Source organism: Calidris pugnax, unplaced genomic scaffold (genome assembly GCF_001431845.1).
Source record: "Calidris pugnax isolate Ruff unplaced genomic scaffold, ASM143184v1 scaffold17, whole genome shotgun sequence".
NCBI lineage: Eukaryota > Metazoa > Chordata > Aves > Charadriiformes > Scolopacidae > Calidris > Calidris pugnax.
Genome location: NW_015090794.1, coordinates 385745 through 406270, shown reverse-complemented (window position 1 = coordinate 406270; position 20526 = coordinate 385745). Strand labels below are relative to the sequence as shown.

General features: G+C 50.7%; 3 protein-coding genes and 1 long non-coding RNA gene across 4 annotated transcripts; 2 read left to right on the top strand and 2 right to left on the bottom strand.

Annotated features, from left to right (window-relative positions):
* Positions 1 to 72: 72 nt before the first annotated feature.
* PTCD1 (pentatricopeptide repeat domain 1) lies at positions 73 to 4730 on the top strand. Its single transcript, XM_014936594.1, has 9 exons — positions 73 to 596; positions 826 to 966; positions 1160 to 1378; positions 2009 to 2110; positions 2309 to 3070; positions 3324 to 3440; positions 3752 to 3934; positions 4145 to 4306; positions 4456 to 4730. The coding sequence occupies exons 1-9, from the start codon at positions 138 to 140 to the stop codon at positions 4474 to 4476; spliced, it is 2166 nt and encodes a 721-aa protein (XP_014792080.1). The 5' UTR covers positions 73 to 137; the 3' UTR covers positions 4477 to 4730.
* Positions 4731 to 5455: 725 nt separating this feature from the next.
* LOC106884699 lies at positions 5456 to 6543 on the bottom strand. The gene is made up of 3 exons (XR_001411271.1): positions 6352 to 6543; positions 5786 to 5999; positions 5456 to 5526 (listed from the first exon to the last, which is right to left on the bottom strand). It is a non-coding gene; the product is annotated as an uncharacterized LOC106884699 (long non-coding RNA).
* A 56-nt stretch (positions 6544 to 6599) lies between these two features.
* BUD31 (BUD31 homolog) lies at positions 6600 to 8176 on the bottom strand. Its single transcript, XM_014936160.1, has 3 exons — positions 7997 to 8176; positions 7326 to 7448; positions 6600 to 6904 (listed from the first exon to the last, which is right to left on the bottom strand). Exons 1-3 carry the CDS (start codon positions 8088 to 8090, stop codon positions 6600 to 6602), a joined length of 522 nt encoding a protein of 173 aa, XP_014791646.1. The 5' UTR covers positions 8091 to 8176.
* Positions 8177 to 9090: 914 nt separating this feature from the next.
* On the top strand, positions 9091 to 20526 carry PDAP1 (PDGFA associated protein 1). Its single transcript, XM_014936746.1, has 6 exons — positions 9091 to 9146; positions 14310 to 14401; positions 16386 to 16493; positions 16902 to 17023; positions 18358 to 18509; positions 20161 to 20526. The coding sequence occupies exons 1-6, from the start codon at positions 9134 to 9136 to the stop codon at positions 20217 to 20219; spliced, it is 546 nt and encodes a 181-aa protein (XP_014792232.1). The 5' UTR covers positions 9091 to 9133; the 3' UTR covers positions 20220 to 20526.

Sequence of the window (20526 nt, the reverse complement as noted above, 5' to 3'; positions counted from 1 at the left end):
CCCCAATCACAGCACGCCCGCTCCGAGCTCCGCTCCCGCCCCTTCCGTCCGCGCAGGCGCCGGTGGCTGAGGGGAGGGCGGCAGAGGCCGGGCCGGGCCGCCGCTCCGCCCGCCCGCCCGGTGCCCACGGGCACATCATGAAGGCGGCGCGGCTCCTCCTCCACCACCACCCCCCGCTGGGGCCGCTCGCCTCGCGGTGGCGCTGGGTAGCCCCCGAGCGGGTCGGGAAAGGGCCGCTCCCGCCGCAGCCCACGGGATACGGGCCGCCGCCGCCGGGCTGGAGGCCGTTCAGCGGCTCACAGGCCTCCTGCAAGTTGCCCGGTGGGCACCCGAGAGGGAGTGATGCGGGCAGCTGTGCTGGAGCTGTCAGGGAGGAGGAGGAGGAGGATGACGACGACGAAGGCGTGGAGTTCGGGACGCTGTCTAATAAATTCTCTTCTAGAAAATATTATCACAAAACCACATCGCGCTTTCAGAATTTAAAGCTTCAAGAAGAGGGAGAGGAGGAAGAACCGGAGAGGAAACCTCGACGCGGCCCTAAGAACACCCCGTATTGGTACTTCTTAAAATGCAAGGCCCTCATCAAAGAGGACAAGGTTCGTTCCCTGCTCTTCACTTACTTATTTTTTTAATAGTGTCGATGAAAGATGCAGCTCTGTCCCATCTGTATCATAAAATATCTTTACATAAAGAAGTAAAATAAGAATTTGTGAGGAATCCCATACTCTGTCCTTTCTACCACAACCTGCCCACAGCTGTGTATATTAATATCCATTGTAATTGGTTCTGTTGCTGCCTCACCATGGACCTTCCTCTTCCCTGTAGCTGGCGGAGGCTCTGGAGCTGTTTGAGGTGCAGATGCTGAAGGAAGAGCGTGTGCAGCCAGAAGAAAGCAATTACACCGTTCTAATTGGTGGCTGTGGCAGGGTTGGCTACGTGAAAAAGGCATTCAGGCTCTACAATGATGTAGGTTTACCTTCTCTCTCAAACCTTCATTACCTCTTGTAAGTTAAAAGTATTTGGTCATGTTACTTTGTCTCCAAAATGCCTCCATGTCAGTGTTTGTACCTTCTTAGCCTGAAACTCTTAAAAACAAGTTAAGAAATTCTAGAAGTCCTTTCCTAAAAAGCCAATTCAAATTCTTCTTCTCTTTCCTTAGATGAAAAAACGAGGCCTGACCCCCACCGAGGCCACGTACACAGCCCTGTTCAATGCCTGTGCTGAGTCGCCCTGGAAGGACTCGGGCCTGCAGAGCGCTCTGAAGCTACGGCAGCAGCTGAAGAGCAAAAATGAAGAGCTGAACCTGCTCACGTACCACGCGCTGCTGAAAGTCTGTGCCCTCTGCTCAGATCTCAGGATGTGCTTTGATGTACTGAAGGTAAAGGCTTGACTTTTCTTGCATTAAGGGTAGTTTGCTCTGGTTAAAGCTGCTGGAAGATGCCATATTGCATAGACTCTCTTATTTCCAGCAGAGATAATTTGAAATCACATGTTTATATTTCATTGATCCTTGGTCTCATACAACAAAATTGTCTTGGTACACACCAAACGTTAAGCTTAAGTGCGTAAAAGGAGGCAGCTGCAGATGTTGGCTTTAAAACTCCAGTCAGGTGTATCAGACTTATCAAACAAAGTTTGGGGGGAGTTCACGGCTACTGTCTCTGTCTCCATTCCTCACTTTGAAGATTCATATTGATACCTAGCTCCTTTTAGAGCTCTTCCAGCAGCTCTTCTCAGAAGGGCCAGTCTGGGAGGAGCTGAAAGGATTGTTGGTCCTGTCCCTAAATTCCCTGTAGCTCCTGTCGGGAAGAAACTAGAATCTATGGAGGCATTTTGTGGCTCTTTTCCTCTTGGAGCAACCATTCTGCTCACAGCACTGGGACTTCACCCAATGCTTTGTTGCTGTCATATCACCAGAAGACAACAGCGATATTTAAACTTTGCGATATTTAAGCTGTGACAGACTGTTTGGGTAACTGGAAAGTTTAAGCTCTCTCTGCTCTTCTAGGAAATAGTGCACAAGGGCCATGTTCTCACAGCTGAGACCTTCAGCTTCCTTCTCATGAGCTGCATAAAGGACAGGGAGAACGGCTTCCGATACGCCTTACAGGTATGTCTTCATGGCCTAAGTGGGGAGGAAAGAGCAGGTTCTGTGTTGTAACTCCTCACTTGAAGGCATGAAAAGCTCTGAGCAGGTTGCTCAGAGCTGATGAAGTAGAAGGAGTTCAGCTCCTCCTAGGACAAGTTCTGTAAACTAGACTTTTGCTTTAATACCACGTCCATCTGGTGTTCATCTTCCCCTCTTCAGGTTTGGAAACAAATGACTAAACTCGGAATAAAGGCCGACAGCCACACGTACAATCTGATGCTGCGTGCAGCCAGGGACTGTGGGATAGGTGATCCAGCCGTGGCTTCTGAGCTCCTGCTCGCACCCAGCCATGAGAGCTCACCTCAGCTAAGGCTTGCTCCAGGGAGGCAGAAGGAAAAGGTGAGAAATCAGAAGAAGAAGAAGGAATCGGAGAGCGCAGCTGCTGTCCAGCTGGATGTGGAAGCTATGGAAAAGCAATTATTTCAGGAGAGTTCGGTGAAGCCTGAAGAACTGATCCAGCAACCAAATAAAGATGTGACTGGAGCTGAAACAGAACCAGCTGCTCTCGACAGCCCCAGCGTAGCTCACAGCAGGACTGGAGCGTTGGTGAGGAGAAGCCAGACCAAGATGGAGCAGGAAGGAGCACTCCTAAGCCAGAAGCAGCATTTCTGCAACCTGCCCAACTTGCTGGATTCCAGGATGCCTGACGCAGCCGTGGTTTCCTTGGGGACAGTGGCCACACCATCCGATCGACTGGCTTTGATGGGGGATGTGGAGGGCTTCTTGAGTAAAATGAAAGAGGACAATGCAGAACCCAACATTAAAACGTTTACGTTACTGGCTGAGCTGGTGGAACCCCAAAGCCCCTCAGAGTCCTCTTTGCTGGCACTCCTAGACGAGCATAAAGTGAAACTAGATGTCACCTTCTTTAACACTTTAATAAAGAAGAAAAGTAAACGGGGAGACCTGGAAGGAGCAAAGGTGAGGGAAAAAACCACTCAGAACTCTCTCTGTCACCACCTCTTTGTCTCAGGCCTCCAGCAGGACCTGTGTTTTGTTGCAAGACCTGTTTCTCTCTCCACAATAGAAACCGAGGATCTCACACTGTTTTCCACAAACCAGCGATTGGGTTAATTTCTTAGTATTTATGGATTCTATTCTAGCATCTTTAGCTCTGTCTGGAAAGCTACAGGGAGACTTTTTGGAAACTGATGGCAGTGCTTGTATCTTGCAGAGCGTGCTGCCAGCTCTAGTGAAGAGGGGACTGTCACCCAACCTCCAGACCTTTTGTAGCCTGGCAATGGCTTGCCACCGAGAGAAGGATGGACTGCAGCTACTCTCAGATTTGAAGGTAAAATGCTGCTTCAGGAAGAGGCAAAGTGAAGCGTTAATGCTTATAAAAAAGACCTGTTGAGGTTTCTGTGGCAAGTAGTTGTGTTCTCACTCCAATAACATGCAGTTCTAGAGGTGCCATCTCAGGGGGGCTGTCCTAAAGGGGCAGGAGAGGGTTCACAGGAAGAGGGTGCTGGCACTGGAGAAGCTGCTGCAGTGGAACAAGAGCCTTGCTCCTTGTGCATGAAGTACCCACGTGCCTTTTCCTTCTATTAGCCCTGCGCTAATTGGTAAATAAACAAGTTTAACTGTAGCGTTTGTTGTTTGCAGAGGTCTGGAGTAACTCCCAACAAGTACATCTACAGCACCCTCATTGCTGCTGCCGTGAGGCAGCTGGATTACAGTTACCTCACGGAGATCCTGCGAGACATGAGGAACACCCAGGTGCCTCCCAATGAAGTTATCATACGCCAGCTGGAGTTCGCTGCACAGTACCCTCCCAAATTTGACAGGGTAAGTAGCCAGGATCAGTCACACTGTGAAGGTGACACAGAGGACACCAACAAGGGAGGGGAAATACAGACACTGCTTAAATCATTTTTCTTTGGGTTTGTCTGATCTGCTTGACAGTTGAGCCATTTCTTTAGTAGCAGCTATCGTGCGCTGGTACTGAAACAAGATCTCTTCTAATAGAAACTCGTTTTGTTGGGTTTTTGTTTGCAGTATAAGTCAAAGAACCCATACCTGGAGAAAATTGACGGTTTCCGTGGCTACTACTATCGGTGGTTAAAAGTGATGGCAGGAGAGGAGACCCCTCACCCCTGGGAAAAATACAGAACAGTGAAACGTGCGGCGGTGGATGACAACAAGGAAGAGGCTGAGCAGGAGCAGCCAGGGCAGAAGTAGCATCGAGCAGGATGCTGAAGTTCTGCATTTTTCTTGTGCTGGAAGAACGTGGAACTTGCTCCCTTAAACTGTTTTGTAGTAAAGCTGCTTCATATTTCCATTTTTTTCTGGTTGATGACACTGAGCAGGAGCAGCCAGGGCAGAAGTAGCAGTGAGCAGGATGCTTAAGTCCTGCATCTTTCTTGTGCTGGAAGAACATGGAACTTGCTCCCTTCAACTGTTTTGTAGTAAAGCTGCTTGATATTTTTTTTTTCTAGTTGATGACGTAATAAAATAATTGTCCTTTGTTTAAAGGAGAAGCAAATACGTTTCAAGAGCATTTCCTTAAACTGCAGAGGATTAGAAAGACTGTAGTTTAAAAACAAGGAAGAAGTAAAATCAGATTTAACAGTGGTTTAGCTCAGTGCTAGTTTTGTTTCTTTCCTGTGTTCTGTGTGTATCTGGGCACTTAATGTGAGACCTGCAAGTCTCTGAACTGCTGCCATTCCTGAATGGATCTACATGCTAATTCTGGGTTGCAAATCTTAGCAGAGAGTTCCAGTGAAATCTAGCTTCCTTCTACACAAGATAAGGGGACAGCTTGAACCAGACTGGACATTTGAGGATTATTTCCTTTCCACGCAACCTTTTAAATTCAGTTATTTGAGAAAAGGGGATAAGAGATGCTTAAAAACCACCCCCATTTAGAGCAACCTTCAAACAAACCAACCAGAACACACCCAACAGTAGAAGAGGGGCGTAGAAACGTTTTGCCAGAAGATCACACCACTCTCTCAGGAGGGCAGACTACCTGCAAGTCTCTGAACTGCTGCCATTCCTGAATGGATCTACATGCTAATTCTGGGTTGCAAATCTTAGCAGAGAGTTCCAGTGAAATCTAGCTTCCTTCTACACAAGATAAGGGGACAGCTTGAACCAGACTGGACATTTGAGGATTATTTCCTTTCCACGCAACCTTTTAAATTCAGTTATTTGAGAAAAGGGGATAAGAGATGCTTAAAAACCACCCCCATTTAGAGCAACCTTCAAACAAACCAACCAACCAAAACACACCCAACAGGCATTTAGAGCAACCTTCAAACAAACCAACCAGAACACACCCAACAGTAGAAGAGGGGCGTAGAAACGTTTTGCCAGAAGATCACACCACTCTCTCAGGAGGGCAGACTTTATTTTAAAATAAATGGCTACACAAAAACCTACTCCAACACAACCACCTTTGCAAATACGATCCAGGCGAATACGTTACTGCTTTAATTGCTATACAGAAATATCCACTCACGCAGAAAGCGGCTGTGACTGTCCATTGTGCAGGATGAAATCCCTCAGAATTCCAAAAGTAGTCTTATGGCTAAAACAGCTTCACCCAGAACAGCCTCTGCATCCACAGTGAGTGCATTCAATGATTCTCCCCTGGAAAAGAGACACGAGGAGGGAATTTCAGCCCCGGCAAAAAACCTACTCCAACACAACCACCTTTGCAAATACGATCCAGGCGAATACGTTACTGCTTTAATTGCTATACAGAAATATCCACTCACGCAGAAAGCGGCTGTGACTGTCCATTGTGCAGGATGAAATCCCTCAGAATTCCAAAAGTAGTCTTATGGCTAAAACAGCTTCACCCAGAACAGCCTCTGCATCCACAGTGAGTGCATTCAATGATTCTCCCCTGGAAAAGAGACACGAGGAGGGAATTTCAGCCCTGCGGTGAGCAGACAGACCCGCAGGCTCGAGCCTCAAGGCAGAGAAAGGGTCAGTGTGGGAAGGGTTTCTACCATCTAGTTTTCTGTTGTTTCCCTTTATTTTAACAGCTTGAAACCGCTACATGCCAAACCTGACAGTAACTTTGGAACCAATTAGGTATCAACCCCGCCAGCAAAAGGCAGAAAATGTTGGAACTAGTGGGAATGACCAGGAAGAACACCACCATGATCTCCTCTGCTGTCCCTGACCTGGGAGGAGCGAGAGCGGGTACTGAGAAGGTCCAGGCAAGGAGAGGAACAAGCTGAAAAACCCCTTACCACTTCCAGCTTGCTTTTAGGGACCCTGCAGATGCAGTTGGTTCCGAAGTTGGTGTCGCGCGTCTGGATACAGCGCAGGCAGCAGAGGTTCTCATAACCCTGTTTCTTCCACTTGGCAATCAGGTTTTTGTCAGCGTATCCTTCCTTGATGCAGTACTCATAGAGCTCTGTAGAGGAGCAGACACCATCACAAAGAGCTCCCAGGAAGTGCTAGAAGACTCGTTATCAGGAATTACTGGCTGTAGTAACTAGCAGTTAAAGCTAGTCCAGCTTTTCCCTCCATTTTCCCTCCCCAAATCTCCTCTGCTGTCCCTGACCTGGGAGGAGCGAGAGCGGGTACTGAGAAGGTCCAGGCAAGGAGAGGAACAAGCTGAAAAACCCCTTACCACTTCCAGCTTGCTTTTAGGGACCCTGCAGATGCAGTTGGTTCCGAAGTTGGTGTCGCGCGTCTGGATACAGCGCAGGCAGCAGAGGTTCTCATAACCCTGTTTCTTCCACTTGGCAATCAGGTTTTTGTCAGCGTATCCTTCCTTGATGCAGTACTCATAGAGCTCTGTAGAGGAGCAGACACCATCACAAAGAGCTCCCAGGAAGTGCTAGAAGACTCGTTATCAGGAATTACTGGCTGTAGTAACTAGCAGTTAAAGCTAGTCCAGCTTTTCCCTCCCCAGAAACCTGATCCTTCCCACCAACGCCCCAGTTCCAAGCAAATATTTTATTCCTTTCTGTTTTCCCCTGTCCAGGCCTCCCCAGAAACCTGATCCTTCCCACCAACGCCCCAGTTCCAGGCAGATATTTTATTCCGTTCTGTTTTCCCCTGCCTAGGATAAAGCATTTGTGCTCCAGGGGAAATCATAGAATCATAGAATGGTTAGGGTTGGAAGGGACCTCAAAGATCATCTAGTTCCAACCCCCCTGCCATGGGCAGGGACACCTTCCTCAAATCAAAATTTCAAATCATTTGCACTCCTCACCTCTGCTGATGGCTTTTCTTTTATAGAAGAGATCAAAGATGTAACGTGTTTTCTGGTGATGGATTCTGAAGATAGGCCAAAGGGATTCCACTTTCCTCTTCCCTTCGTGAGGCTCGGTCTCCGCTGGGCGGGAACACAAACACCAGGTTTTAGCTGACTATTTCAGGTGGCCAACTTAGGTCTTTAGTCACTTTGCAATAAACTGTTCTAAGACCCTTCGTAACTTTTAATACATTAGAGAGATGACTGAATTTAATGAGAGAAGATTCAAATGAGAGGGACCTGACCTGGAACAACTCCTTTAGGAAATGAAAACAGGACAGCAGTGACCCACAGTGGGATGGCAGGTGACTTCATGGCTGCCCTGGCTCGTCAGACCAGAGCAACTGCACAGACAAGAACTGCCAGTCCCTCCACACACACACTGGGGAACTTCACCCAGGGCTCAGCCATGGTGGGCCCTAAAACAACTGTACAACAAACCTCTGTGCTCTGGAATCTGGGTACACCCAGAGAAAAGCTCCCAGTACTGGCCTAATCCCAGCCTGCAGCATCACTGGGAGGCAGAGAGATAAAAAATAGTCCATCTATATTCGCGGGGGGAGCTGTGCTTCCAGATTAGCTGGTTTCAAGGGTCACCTCCCTGAGAAGAGCCAGCTCTGCCCCTTTACCTTCTCTCATCTTCTGATCCAGCTCATCCAGCGTTGGCTCAATCAGCTCCCAGCCATCCGGGGGAGGCTTCCTGCTCCTCTTCACTTTGGGCATGGCCTCGGGAATGAGGGTCTGCCTGCACTCAAACGCGTGGGTGCTTCACTGTCCTGAAAACCACTGGAAAAAAACGAAAGGAAAGCTCCTGTGAGCGATATTTCTCCCAAAATTTCTGGCCCCCTTTGCCATTACCCACTTGGATGATAAAAACGAGCTTTATGGAGCTGGTGAAAGAGGCAAAACCTCGCTCAGCGCGGCCCTGGCGATACCGGCAGCCCTCGAGGTGCGGGCTGTGCCCGTCCCAACACGATAAAACGCTTTTTTCTCCTCAGCGAAGTGAGGAGGCGGCGGCGACCGCCCCTCCTCCACCCCGGGCTACCCCAGCTCCTACCGAAAACCCGGGAGAAGCCGCCCGGCCCCCGCCAGCCCCAACCCTGCGGCCGGCCCGGGACACGGCAGGTCTCCCCGGGCCGCTCCGGGAGCGGAGGGGGAAGGCCGCAGCCCCCAGTCCCGCTTACCTACCGGGGGGCGCCGCTTCCGCTCCGCCGTCACCCGCGGGGCCTTCCACACCCGGGCTGCCCCGTAGCCCCGCCCCTCTGGGCTGCCCTCGGCGCTGCCTGACAGAAATCCCCTCCGCCCTGCGCGCCGCCGCCTCGGCCCGGGCGGGGCGGAGAACACGTCTCTCCGCCGGGAGAAGCGGCCCCGCAAAACGCTTTTTTCTCCTCAGCGAAGTGAGGCGGCGGCGGCGGCGGCGGCCGCCCCTCCTCCACCCTGGGTTACCCCACAGCGCCAACTTCCGCCAGCTCCTACCGAAAACCCGGGAGAAGCCGCCCGGCCCCCGCCAGCCCCAACCCTGCGGCCGGCCCGGGACACGGCAGGTCTCCCCGCGCCGCTCCGGGAGCGGAGGGGGAAGGCCGCAGCCCCCAGTCCCGCTTACCTACCGGGGGGCGCCGCTTCCGCTCCGCCGTCACCCGCGGGGCCTTCCACACCCGGGCTGCCCCGTAGCCCCGCCCCTCTGGGCTGCCCTCGGCGCTGCCTGACAGAAATCCCCTCCGCCCTGCGCGCTCGCTGCAGCTGCCGCAGCCGCCATCGCCGCCGCGATGCCGAAAGGAGGTGGGGAACGTGGGCGGGCCGGGAGGGTTCGTCCCTGCGGGGGTGGGAGCGGGCTGAGGGGGTGTAGGACCCTCAGCCCCCCCCGGGAGGGGCGTGGGGGGGAGGACCCGGCCGTGGAGGCCCGGGGCGGGCAGGGCTCGTTCTCCCCCCGCCCCCGGTCTAGAAGGGAGGTCTCTTTCCCTCCTCTCCCCGGCCCTGGGGAGCGCGGCGGGGGGGCTCCTTCCCCCCCATCTGGGCTGCGGAGGGAGGTCCTGGTGCCGCACCCCCTCCGTGTGGCTGCCGCGGGGGGAGGTCTCGGTTTCTCCCCCCAGCCCGCTCGTGGGGGGCTTCGGGGGCAGCCTCCCCTTCCCCCCAAAATGGGAGATTCTCCTCCTTTCTTACAGATCCGGGGTGGGTGAGGGTGTGTGGCCCCTTCTGTGGCCCCCAAGAAGCGCCATGGGATGGCAGCAGGCCCGGGTGGTGGCCGGGCCGTGGGGTGCCAGCTCCCCGCGTGGCACCGGGACTGGTCTGGGCCCCATGTGCTCCCCGCTGGGCTGGAAGCTCCAGCCGGTTCTCCCGGGACAGGGCTTGGGGCACCCGGATGCCTGGGGAGGGGAGTTTACGGCTACGCTGTGGATCCCGGGGAAGGAGGGGGGGGGGGCACAGGCGCTGTGTGGGGTCTGAAGGCCTTCCCCTCCCGGGGGTTCAAGGGTAGAGGCCTCGGGGCCGGGTACGGGGCATCTGGGCGGCTGGGCAGAGGGTCCGGCCTTGAGGGGCAGCGTGGGGGGGTTTTGGGGGTGGTCTTTGGTCCAGGGGCTCCAAACGTGGCTCCTTTCATGTGGCTCTGGCTGCTCCACATCTGGGTGTTGCGGAGCGGGTACCGACTTGCTCGTGTGTGTGATTAAGGAGCAGTAATGAGGGACTGACGGGCTGTCAGGGCTGAGCTGGATCCACCCAGAACCTTCTCCAAATGCACCATCTGCATAATTGGCTCTTGTAGGAGCGTCGGTGAAACCTCAGCCATATACATTAATGTAAACTAGCCCTCGTCACTCCTCTTCTCTGTAGTTTGCTCCAATTTATTTCATCAGCGTTTTCCAGGCTTTTGTAGCAAATCTGCTTCCCTATTTAGATTTTCTTTAAGGGCTTTATTTTTTTATCCACTTGCACAGCGTTAGTAGACAGGGATGAAGCTTTGGCATATTTTTTGTGAAGGCAAAGAACTGTGGTAGGTTATAACCCTGGTTGCCATATTTAAATGCCCCGTAACTCAGGATTTCCTGCTCTGTATTTCATTGTAGAGTTTTAAATGTTCATTTGAAGCATTTTGCTTCTTGGGAAAAGTGGGATCTTTGCCCACCCCCCCAGGTCAGTAGGAGTTATTATATGGTGGAGCGGACTTTTGCACTCACTGTTTAATATAAAATGGGTAGGGGGAGGTGTCTAACCAGCCATTAATAAATTTTATTACAGGATTATTTCTCAGGATTTTGTTCTTTTTTTTTAATATCTTGAATCAAAAAGAGTGATTCCTTCAATATTATTTCATTCTCTTTGATTTATCTTCCATCATTTTTCTGTTTAAAGCTGAAGTCTTCGTATTTGCAGGCGTTCCTGCCACAGGCACCAGTGGTCTTTACTGCAGGTGAAATCTGCAGGCGATTATATTTTAAAAGTGCTTCACTGAGGAAGGGAAGAGTCATTATCCCTATTTTACAGATGGGGAAACTGAGGCACAGTGCTGACGTGGGTTGAGCAGTCCTACATCAGTGGCAGATGGAGGACCAGCACATCTCCTTGTCTCCCTGGAAGAGCAGAGGGACTATCCCTGCCCTGTGCTGAGCTCCAGCTCAAAGGGGCCTTACTTCCCTGTGTGCAGGCTCAAATATAGATGATATCGATTCACTCTTCAGTTTGCTTCTTTTTAGGCATTGAATATAATTTCTCTTGAGTTGCTTTTCCCCCCTTTATTACTGCTTTTTATTTGTGGTAATAAAGCTTTTGTTCTGAGCCCAGCTGGGCAGGAAGGCTGCCTGGCATCAGTTAAGCTCGTAGCACAGTGTTGTTTTGGTTTATTGAGGTTTTCCTCGGTGTTACGTGATGTGGGAGGGATATTACTGTTGTTGAAAGCAGAGTGCTGTCGTGTGCTGGGCAGTGAGGTAATGTCTCCTGGGCACATCTCCTTCCCGGAGGGTGTCAGTGTTGCCACGTGGGATGGTTGGGAACAGGCAAACAGAAAACACATGTCTTGGGTACAGCAAAGCTCTTGGTTGCACTTATGGCTTGGGTGCCCACCAGCTTCCACGGCTGAGCTCAGAATGAAGAATCTGCTCCCTGCACTGCCCCATTTCACGAGAAGAACCTCGCAGGGGTTGCTGAGCTCAGAATGAAGAATCTGCTCCCTGTATTGCCCCATTTCACGTGAGAAGAACCTCGCAGGGGTCTCTGCAAGGCTTCCCGGAGGGGTTTTTGAGATAATTTATTCCACAGCTCAGCTTTTACTGAGCTAGAAGGTATGAGAGCTTGTCTCTGCTGGGCCAGGAGGACTGGTTAGAAAATGTTGAATTTGTAAGGCGTGCAGGTGCTGCCTGCACTGGTGCTCCCTGCCCCTCCAAGCCCCGTAGCACAACCAGGCGTGGCTATGGCACAGCTGTGCAGTAGTGACAGATCTTTTCCATGTGTCCTGCACAGTCCCCAGGAAGGAGGGAGGATCCCCTCAGCCCTTTCCGTTGTCCTCGGCAGGTGAGGGGGAGAGAGAGGGAGGATTTCCTGCTCCTTCTGTCAGACTTCAAAGTAGCAGCAAAGAGCTCCCTGGCCTGAGCTGTTTGCTCTTTGCCAGTCTCGCACACGGGGTTTACCTTGAGTTCCCTAGCTCAAGGCTAGAGACTGGCTATTCAGCTTGTTCCTTGAGCTGTGAGAACATAAACAGAGCAGTCGCTTGCAGGAAGCATTAATGGCTTCAGCAATTCATTAATCAACAGAATTTTGAACTTGAGAGCAGACCTTAGCCAGGCAGCCCAGCCAGCTAAGCCGACTCTTCTCTTCCCTGACCTTCCTCTTCCGTAGAGCTTGTTTTTATTTTTCCTTATAAAGCAGTAAAACATGGAGGCTCCTTTTAGTAGTTCTTCAGCTCTGGTTGTAATTCCCAAAGCTTTTGTCCAATTAGCTTCCTATTTTCTCTTGGCACAGCCTTAGCATAGGGGAGGGGTTAAGGAGGCAAGCTCCTCGGAGAGCTGGCGGTGGCGGCGGTTGCCGCAGGAACGTGCTGTGATTCCTCCTGCGCAGGAAACGCAGAGAGCGGCCCTGGGACCCAGCAGCCCTTGCCAGGGGGGTGAATCAGAGAGGCCACGAGCACAGGCAGGGGTGGGCAAGGAAGGGTGGCATCACCAAGAGCTGAGGGGACACTTGGAATCTCGTTGCCTGGTGTCACGGCTCAGCGGTGGTTGAGGGACAGGAGTACCCCCTTTGGGCAGCACCTTCCTGGCTCCCTCTCTGCAGGACCAGCCTGTGCTTGATTTGGAGAACACTGTACAGCTAATAGGGCAGAGTGCTGTCGTGTGCTGGGCAGTGAGGTAATGTCTCCTGGGCACATCTCCTTCCCGGAGGGTGTCAGTGTTGCCACGTGGGATGGTTGGGAACAGGCAAACAGAAAACACATGTCTTGGGTACAGCAAAGCTCTTGGTTGCACTTATGGCTTGGGTGCCCACCAGCTTCCACGGCTGAGCTCAGAATGAAGAATCTGCTCCCTGCACTGCCCCATTTCACGAGAAGAACCTCGCAGGGGTTTCTGCAAGGCTTCCCGGAGGGGTTTTTGAGATAATTTATTCCACAGCTCAGCTTTTACTGAGCTAGAAGGTATGAGAGCTTGTCTCTGCTGGGCCAGGAGGACTGGTTAGAAAATGTTGAATTTGTAAGGCGTGCGGGTGCTGCCTGCACTGGTGCTCCCTGCCCCTCCAAGCCCCGTAGCACAACCAGGCGTGGCTATGGCACAGCTGTGCAGTAGTGACAGATCTTTTCCATGTGTCCTGCACAGTCCCCAGGAAGGAGGGAGGATCCCCTCAGCCCTTTCCGTTGTCCTCGGCAGGTGAGGGGGAGAGAGAGGGAGGATTTCCTGCTCCTTCTGTCAGACTTCAAAGTAGCAGCAAAGAGCTCCCTGGCCTGAGCTGTTTGCTCTTTGCCAGTCTCGCACACGGGTTTTACCTTGAGTTCCCTAGCTCAAGGCTAGAGACTGGCTATTCAGCTTGTTCCTTGAGCTGTGAGAACATAAACAGAGCAGTCGCTTGCAGGAAGCATTAATGGCTTCAGCAATTCATTAATCAACAGAATTTTGAACTTGAGAGCAGACCTTAGCCAGGCAGCCCAGCCAGCTAAGCCGACTCTTCTCTTCCCTGACCTTCCTCTTCCGTAGAGCTTGTTTTTATTTTTCCTTATAAAGCAGTAAAACATGGAGGCTCCTTTTAGTAGTTCTTCAGCTCTGGTTGTAATTCCCAAAGCTTTTGTCCAATTAGCTTCCTATTTTCTCTTGGCACAGCCTTAGCATAGGGGAGGGGTTAAGGAGGCAAGCTCCTCGGAGAGCTGGCGGTGGCGGCGGTTGCCGCAGGAACGTGCTGTGATTCCTCCTGCGCAGGAAACGCAGAGAGCGGCCCTGGGACCCAGCAGCCCTTGCCAGGGGGGTGAATCAGAGAGGCCACGAGCACAGGCAGGGGTGGGCAAGGAAGGGTGGCATCACCAAGAGCTGAGGGGACACTTGGAATCTCGTTGCCTGGTGTCACGGCTCAGCGGTGGTTGAGGGACAGGAGTACCCCCTTTGGGCAGCACCTTCCTGGCTCCCTCTCTGCAGGACCAGCCTGTGCTTGATTTGGAGAACACTGTACAGCTAATAGGCTGCTCTCGGCACTGCTGTCTCCAAAAACAGCTCAAGGGGAAAGGAGGAGTTTATTCTCCTTTCTATGGATCAATAATCCCAATTCTCTGGGTAATTTAACCAAAATTCTTGGAGTGTTTCGCTGAGACTGGCAAGTTCAATATGTCCTTTTTCCCTTGTTGTTTAGATTCTATCAAAGGAGCTATTTCGGTTTGTCCTGTCTGCCACAAAAATACAGAGAGTGCTGCAGGAGGAGTGGACCTTTCTGGAAGCTTATCACTAAAACACTTATTAATTTTTATAATTTTTTTTTGTACAGGTAGAAAAGGAGGCCACAAAGGCCGAGCAAGACAGTACACAAGCCCTGAAGAGATTGATGCCCAGCTCCAGGCAGAAAAGCAGAAGGCAAGGGTATGTGTTTGCCTGCATTGTGTCCTTGGTAGCATAAATCTCAGCTCCTACAGCTTAACTTCCACTTCGTGAGAAGCGGTGCCTTAGTCAAGTGGTGCAGGTTGTTCTGTCGGTGATCATGATATGAACTGATATGAACTCTGAGTATCTCTGACTGGGGAGACTGCAAGGTGAGATCCAGTCTGGTTCCTCACAGAAGTGAGGTAGCCCAGTTCTGCAGTAGACCTGGTAGACTACCACAGACCTCCCAGTTCACAACTGGAAGGTTAAAGGGTAGGGAAGATGACTACGCAGCAGCTCTGGGTATCTTTTCTCCCTGTATTTCACCATTCTAGACTCCAGCTCATTTTTTTATCCATGCTTTGCAGCTTAGCCGTGGAGGAAAAGGGCTCACATCTTGACATCTTAATATATACTGAAATTATTATATTTGCCCTCTTTCTCTTCTAGAGTTAAAACACCAAACTCCTTTGACTTCTTCCTGTACAAATGATTTTCTTGTTTGCCTCTGACTTGTAGGGAGAGATAACAGTTTTCTGGCGTGAGTCCTTTTTTGGACACGTTTCTGTGCCCCAACATAGGACTGTAACAGCTCCTCCCCGGGTTCTGCAGCTACCTGACTGCTGTTATAAAAGGCATGGCTACTTTTTGCAATCCTTGTTCCCTCGTATTCCCAAATTATCACAGCTACAATGGAACACTCTGCTATTTTTCTGTGACTTCCTGAAAGTGCTGCCTAAGCCAAAACAAACTATTCCTGCTGAAGCCTCGCAGCACTGACTACAGGAAGATAATTATACCCCACATAGGAAATACTGATGAATACCTCCCAGAAGAAGATTACTCTTTCAAGCAGTCATGAGCCAGATTGTTGATTCCTTTTTCATGTTTTGACCAGCTGTAACTCAAGAGGAGTGTGTGGTTTGCTGCTTAGCCACGTATTCCGACTTTATGTTGGATTTCTTCTTCCGAAGTGTAACTCCTCTTGGTTTGTTTTCTGATTCCACCTTCTTGGTTTCGTGCCATCTTTCCAAATTCTGAAACCACTTACGGGTCTGATCCTGTTTTCCAAAACGATTCCAACTCCTGCCAGTGCGATGTCATTCACAAACTCTGCAAGTGTGATGGAACAGGAACAGAACGAGCAGGACCCCACTTGGAATGTCTGTCCTGTTTCAAAACAAACCACAGAACTGCTCCTTGAGAAGAATTTCTTTTTCTTCTGTGATAGTCCATACTGCATACATCTAATGCTATTTCGTTAGGGAAAGCTTAAAGAAAAACCAATTAACAAAATTACTCCTCTCCCTGCCTGTAGCTCATCCACTTTGCCAGTTGCTCTGATCTGATGAGGGCTATTTGGCAATGGTAAAGCGAGCTATTCCCACCCATGTTGGTTCTTCTAATCTTTTTGGCAATGGTAAAGCGAGCTATTCCCACCAATGTTGGTTCTTCTAATCTTCTGATGATTTACAAATTAATTCCTAGACCTTTGACTGGTAAAAGCTGTGCTACAAAGGCTGTAATTTCTTGGATAATAGTGTTCTCGTTGATGGTTCTCAATTTGCTCTTCTCTAGGCTTTTTTTTTTAAATCTAGATCTAGGATGGGATCCAGCTCTACGCTACATCCCTGTAGTTTCCAGTCCCTGAGATACTCCTGTCTCCTGGAGATCTTTCTTTCAATTGGGGAAAGTCAAATGCCAGTTCTGTCTTTTACAGTCATTTTCCTGGCCTGTTATACAGGGAGACCAACGGAGTTGTTCAGAGGAGATCTGCTGGGGCAGGTGATGCATACTTGTGTGCTGAGAATGAGCTCTTGTTATGTGACAGCCGGGCACCTTTGGGGTCATAAGGGCTGTGTCAGGAACACCAGTGCCCTCAGAGCTGTCTCCCATCCCTCCAAAATGATCTCATTTAAGAGTCACCGTTGGATTTGGAATTTTTATTGACATACGTTTTCCCTAATTCCCTGTGATTTTGTAGGAAGAAGAGGAACAAGAGGAAGGAGGCGAAGGAGCAACAGGGGACCCCAAAAAGGAGAAGAAATCTTTAGATTCAGATGAGAGTGATGAAGATGACGAGGATTATCAGGTACTCTCATTCTCAGGGCACTTAATGTGTTTGCACCACCCAGATTCTTGGGGCAGGAGAGAAATGCACGCTCTTGAATCAGAGTTGTCTTTGAGAGCTACCTATAAGGTATTTTTTTTATGAAAGAACTGTTTTTAAAAGCCAAAAACCCCTTAATTTGTCAGCATTTTGTCCCCAGAATGAAAACTTTTGTATTTTTATAAGTAAAGTGCAAAAGCAAGATGTCAGAAAAGGCTGAAGGTGCCTGGTGGTGTAAATCTTGCTTCGTAAATGGGTTTGTTGTCTGGTGGTAAAAACATGTTGAATTCTGCTTTTGGGGCGTGTTGCAGCGTATTTGGTGAGCTCTGGTACAACCCAGCGTTGGGTGTGAGAGCACTTCTTGACCTTCCTCTTGTTCTTGAACCTTAGCAAAAGCGCAAAGGAGTGGAAGGGTTGATAGACATAGAGAATCCCAATCGTGTAATTCAGACAACCAAAAAAGTCACTCAGCTGGACCTGGACGGACCGAAGGAACTCTCACGACGAGAGCGGTGAGTCTTTCCCGCTGCCTCGGCAGGAGCTAACACCTTCCTGGAATTTCATCCTCCCGGGGAGGTGTTTCCTTGCTGCGTGTGCGTTGGTGGCTCAGGGATGCCCTTTACAGAATCACAGAATGATGTGGGGTTGGAAGGGACCTCTGGAGATCATCTAGTCCAACCCGCCCCACCAAAGCAGGTCCACCCAGAGCAGGTTGCACAGGAACGTGTCCAGGTGGGTTTTTAATGTCTCCAGAGACAGAAGCTCCACCACCTCTCTGGGCAGCCTCTGCCAGGGCTCTGCCACCCTCAAAATGAAGAAGTTCCTCCTCATGATTAGATGGAACTTCTTATGTTCATGTTTGTGCCTGTTTCCTCTTGTCCCATCCCTGGGCACCACTGAAAAAAGCCTGGCCCCATCCTCCTGACACCCACCCATTAAGTGTTTATAGGCATTTATTAGATCCTCCCTCAGCCTTCTCTTCTCCAGACTAAGAACACCCAAGACCCTCAGCATTTTCTTGGAGGAGAGATGCGCCATTCCCCTCGTCACCTTTGTAGTCCTCTGCTGTACCCTCTCCAGCACTTCCCTGTCCTGTTAAATGTGTTGCTTTCAAAGCAGATGCTGAACAGCAGCAAAGCATCAGGCGGGACTCACTGCGGTTCAAAATGTCTTTCCTGACAAACTTGACAGAAGTTTTCTGTCCTCTGTCCATCCTGGAGCTGGACAGCTTGTCTGGGTGCACTGAGAGTGGAGTTTGTTGCTGTGAAGCAGGTGTAGACCATTGCTTTCCTGAAGTTTTATGCCAAAAATCAGCTGTAACTGAAATGCATTAACCAGAACTCGCCTTGGGGCCTGCTTTAATCTTGCTCCAGGGTGTGCCCCAGTGACAGGTAGAGGTTTCGCAGATTCCAGGGGTCGTGGTGAAATTTTTGTCTGAGCAGATGAATAAGATGAGAAGCAAAATTTAATCTGGTAGTTTCATTTAGCGATGGATAGTTTCAGAGTGAAAAATTTAAGTTTGCTTATCTGGGATAGAGATTGCTTCGGCACCTTTGAGGGGAAGGCTGGGAAGAGCTGTGCAGTCTGGGGCTAATTCGTGTGACCTCGTTGAGTGTCAGTGTCCTTATTTAGCTGAACAAAGGCAGAAATAATCTCTCTCACCATCCCAGTTCAAACCCTGCGATAGATACAACCTGTGCTTGAAAACTGGTGACAGGAGCCCCCCGGTCTCTGTGGGAAATCCATCTCTGTCCTCACCATCCTTCCCCGTTGGAAAGCTCTCCCTTGCTCTGTGTGTTCACCGTTACGTGGATACGCTGGTGACTGGTGTGTTTCTTTCAAACAGGGAGGAAATAGAGAAACAAAAGGCAAAAGAAAGATACATGAAAATGCACCTAGCTGGTAAAACAGAACAAGCCAAGGCAGATCTCGCCCGACTAGCCATCATTCGGAAGCAAAGGGAAGAAGCTGCCAGAAAGAAAGAAGAAGAAAGAAAAGGTTAGAGAGTAATTAATCATACCCTCTTACTTCTCTTTGCGACGGCTGCACTGCCAAGAGCTGTGATTTCTCATATCACACATCATAATCCCTCATCTCCCAAGGCTGCAGGGTGTTGCTGAGCTTCCTTCATCAGAATCACACATCATAATCCCTCATCTCCCAAGGCTGCAGGGTGTTGCTGAGCATCATCACAGCTTCCTTCATCAAAGTCCTCTGCAGCTGGTTTGTTCTTTCAAAGCTCTGGGACATCTGAGCAGGGAAAGAGAGAAGGGAATTGCTCTTCAAGCCCTTATTGTCCTCAGTGTCCCAGGCAGTGCTTGCTCCACAGAATCACAGAATGGGTTCAGCTGGTTTGTTCTTTCAAAGCTCTGGGACATCTGAGCAGGGAAAGAGAGAAGGGAATTGCCCTTCAAGCCCTTATTGTCCTCAGTGTCCCAGGCAGTGCTTGCTCCACAGAATCACAGAATGTTGTGTGGTTGGAAGGGACCTCTGGAGATCATCTCCTCCAACCCCCCTGCCAAAGCAGGTCCACCCAGAGCAGGTTGCACAGGAACGTGTTTGGGTGGGTTTTGAATGTCTCCAGAGAAGGAGACTCCACCACCTCCCTGGGCAGCCTGTTCCAGGGCTCTGCCACCATCAAAGTGAAGAAGTTCCTCCTCATGTTTAGATGGAACTTCTTATGTTCAAGTTAGTGCCCGTTACCTCTTGTCCTGTAAAACTCCAGTTTGGGGGTTTAGCGAGCTCCGTGCGCTGGGTGTGATTTATCTGCTCAGCGTGCTGGGATCCAGCCTGCCTGGGGAATCCACAGCACCCCTCCCCTGCTGGGCTTTCTCTTCAGCTCTGCTGGGGGAGAACCAGGAGTCTGATAAACGTGTGTTCTTAGTGGCTTCCACAGAGAAACCTGTGCATCAGCATCGGGGTGAGCTGTGAACGCCTGAAGAGAGGCCAAGGACAGAATGGGATGTGCAAGGGGGGCTGCTCCTCTGAACCCTGGGGGGGATGTACCAGGGATCGGTGGGAGGGTCGCATTTTGTCCTGTCACCTGGTTCATGGTCAGCAAGATTTCGATCTCTGGGGCCATCAAGTGACCACCAGTCCCTGATGTGCGTTGTGAAATGACAAAATTTATCATAGAATCATAGAATGGTCCAGGCTGGAAGGGACCTCCAAAGGTCATCTAGTCCCACCCCCCCGCAGCCAGCAGGGACACCCCCAACTAGACCAGGTTGCCCAGGGCCTCATCGAGCCTCTCCTTGAATATCTCCAGGGAAGGGGCCTCAACCATCTCCCTGGGCAACCTGTTCCAGTGCTCCACCACCCTCACAGTGAAGAACCCCCTCCTGATCTCCAATCTAAATCTGTTCCCCTCCAGCTTGAAGCCATTGCCCCTCGTCCTGTCACTGCAGGCCTTTCTAAACAGGCTCTCCCCAGCCTTCCTGTAGGCTCCTTTCAGGTACTGGAAGGCTGCTATTAGGTCTCCCCGGAGCCTCCTCTTCTCCAGGCTGAACATCCCCAGCTCCCTCAGCCTGTCCTCGTAGCAGAGGGGCTCCATCCCCCTGATCATCCTTGTGGCCCTCCTCTGGCCCCTCTCCATCAGGTCCATGTCCTCCTCCATAACTTCTGTTATTTTTTTCCCTCCCCCCCTCAGCAAAAGACGAAGCGGCCATGGCAGGGAAAAGACTGCAGTCACTATCCCTTAACAAGTAAGCACAGGCCACGCCAAGAGGAGGAAACGCCAGGGGACTGTGCCTGGTGCCTGCCAGGAACTCCGTCGCGTTGCGTACCATCGATGCCACGTCGGGTGTCACCGCGGCATCGCCCTCACCTTCACCTCCAAGAGACACTGACGATGTGTTTGTCCTCATCCTGGCACAGATTTCCATTTGGGGTTAGGGGCAGCTGCTCTCTTTGGTGCAGAACTGTGCTGAACAGCAATTTCTCTGTAACAGTTTGGAAACCTGAATGTTTTTTTGCTGTTTTTAGGGTTAAGAACTCAATAGACAGGGGTTGGGGG

Bases quoted from the DNA above. Each gene is read 5' to 3' on its own strand.
- PTCD1 (XM_014936594.1), top strand. From the start codon at position 138: ATGAAGGCGGCGCGGCTCCTCCTCCACCACCACCCCCCGCTGGGGCCG. The intron at 967-1,159 runs GTAGGTTTACCT...CTCTTTCCTTAG, and splicing joins CATTCAGGCTCTACAATGAT to ATGAAAAAACGAGGCCTGAC. The intron at 2,111-2,308 runs GTATGTCTTCAT...TCCCCTCTTCAG, and splicing joins GCTTCCGATACGCCTTACAG to GTTTGGAAACAAATGACTAA.
- BUD31 (XM_014936160.1), bottom strand. From the start codon at position 8,090: ATGCCCAAAGTGAAGAGGAGCAGGAAGCCTCCCCCGGATGGCTGGGAG. The intron at 7,449-7,996 runs GTAAAGGGGCAG...GTTCCCGCCCAG, and splicing joins GGATCAGAAGATGAGAGAAG to CGGAGACCGAGCCTCACGAA. The intron at 6,905-7,325 runs GTGAGGAGTGCA...GCTCCTCTACAG, and splicing joins AAGAAAAGCCATCAGCAGAG to AGCTCTATGAGTACTGCATC.
- PDAP1 (XM_014936746.1), top strand. The intron at 14,402-16,385 runs GTATGTGTTTGC...GTGATTTTGTAG, and splicing joins CAGAAAAGCAGAAGGCAAGG to GAAGAAGAGGAACAAGAGGA. The intron at 16,494-16,901 runs GTACTCTCATTC...CTTGAACCTTAG, and splicing joins AAGATGACGAGGATTATCAG to CAAAAGCGCAAAGGAGTGGA.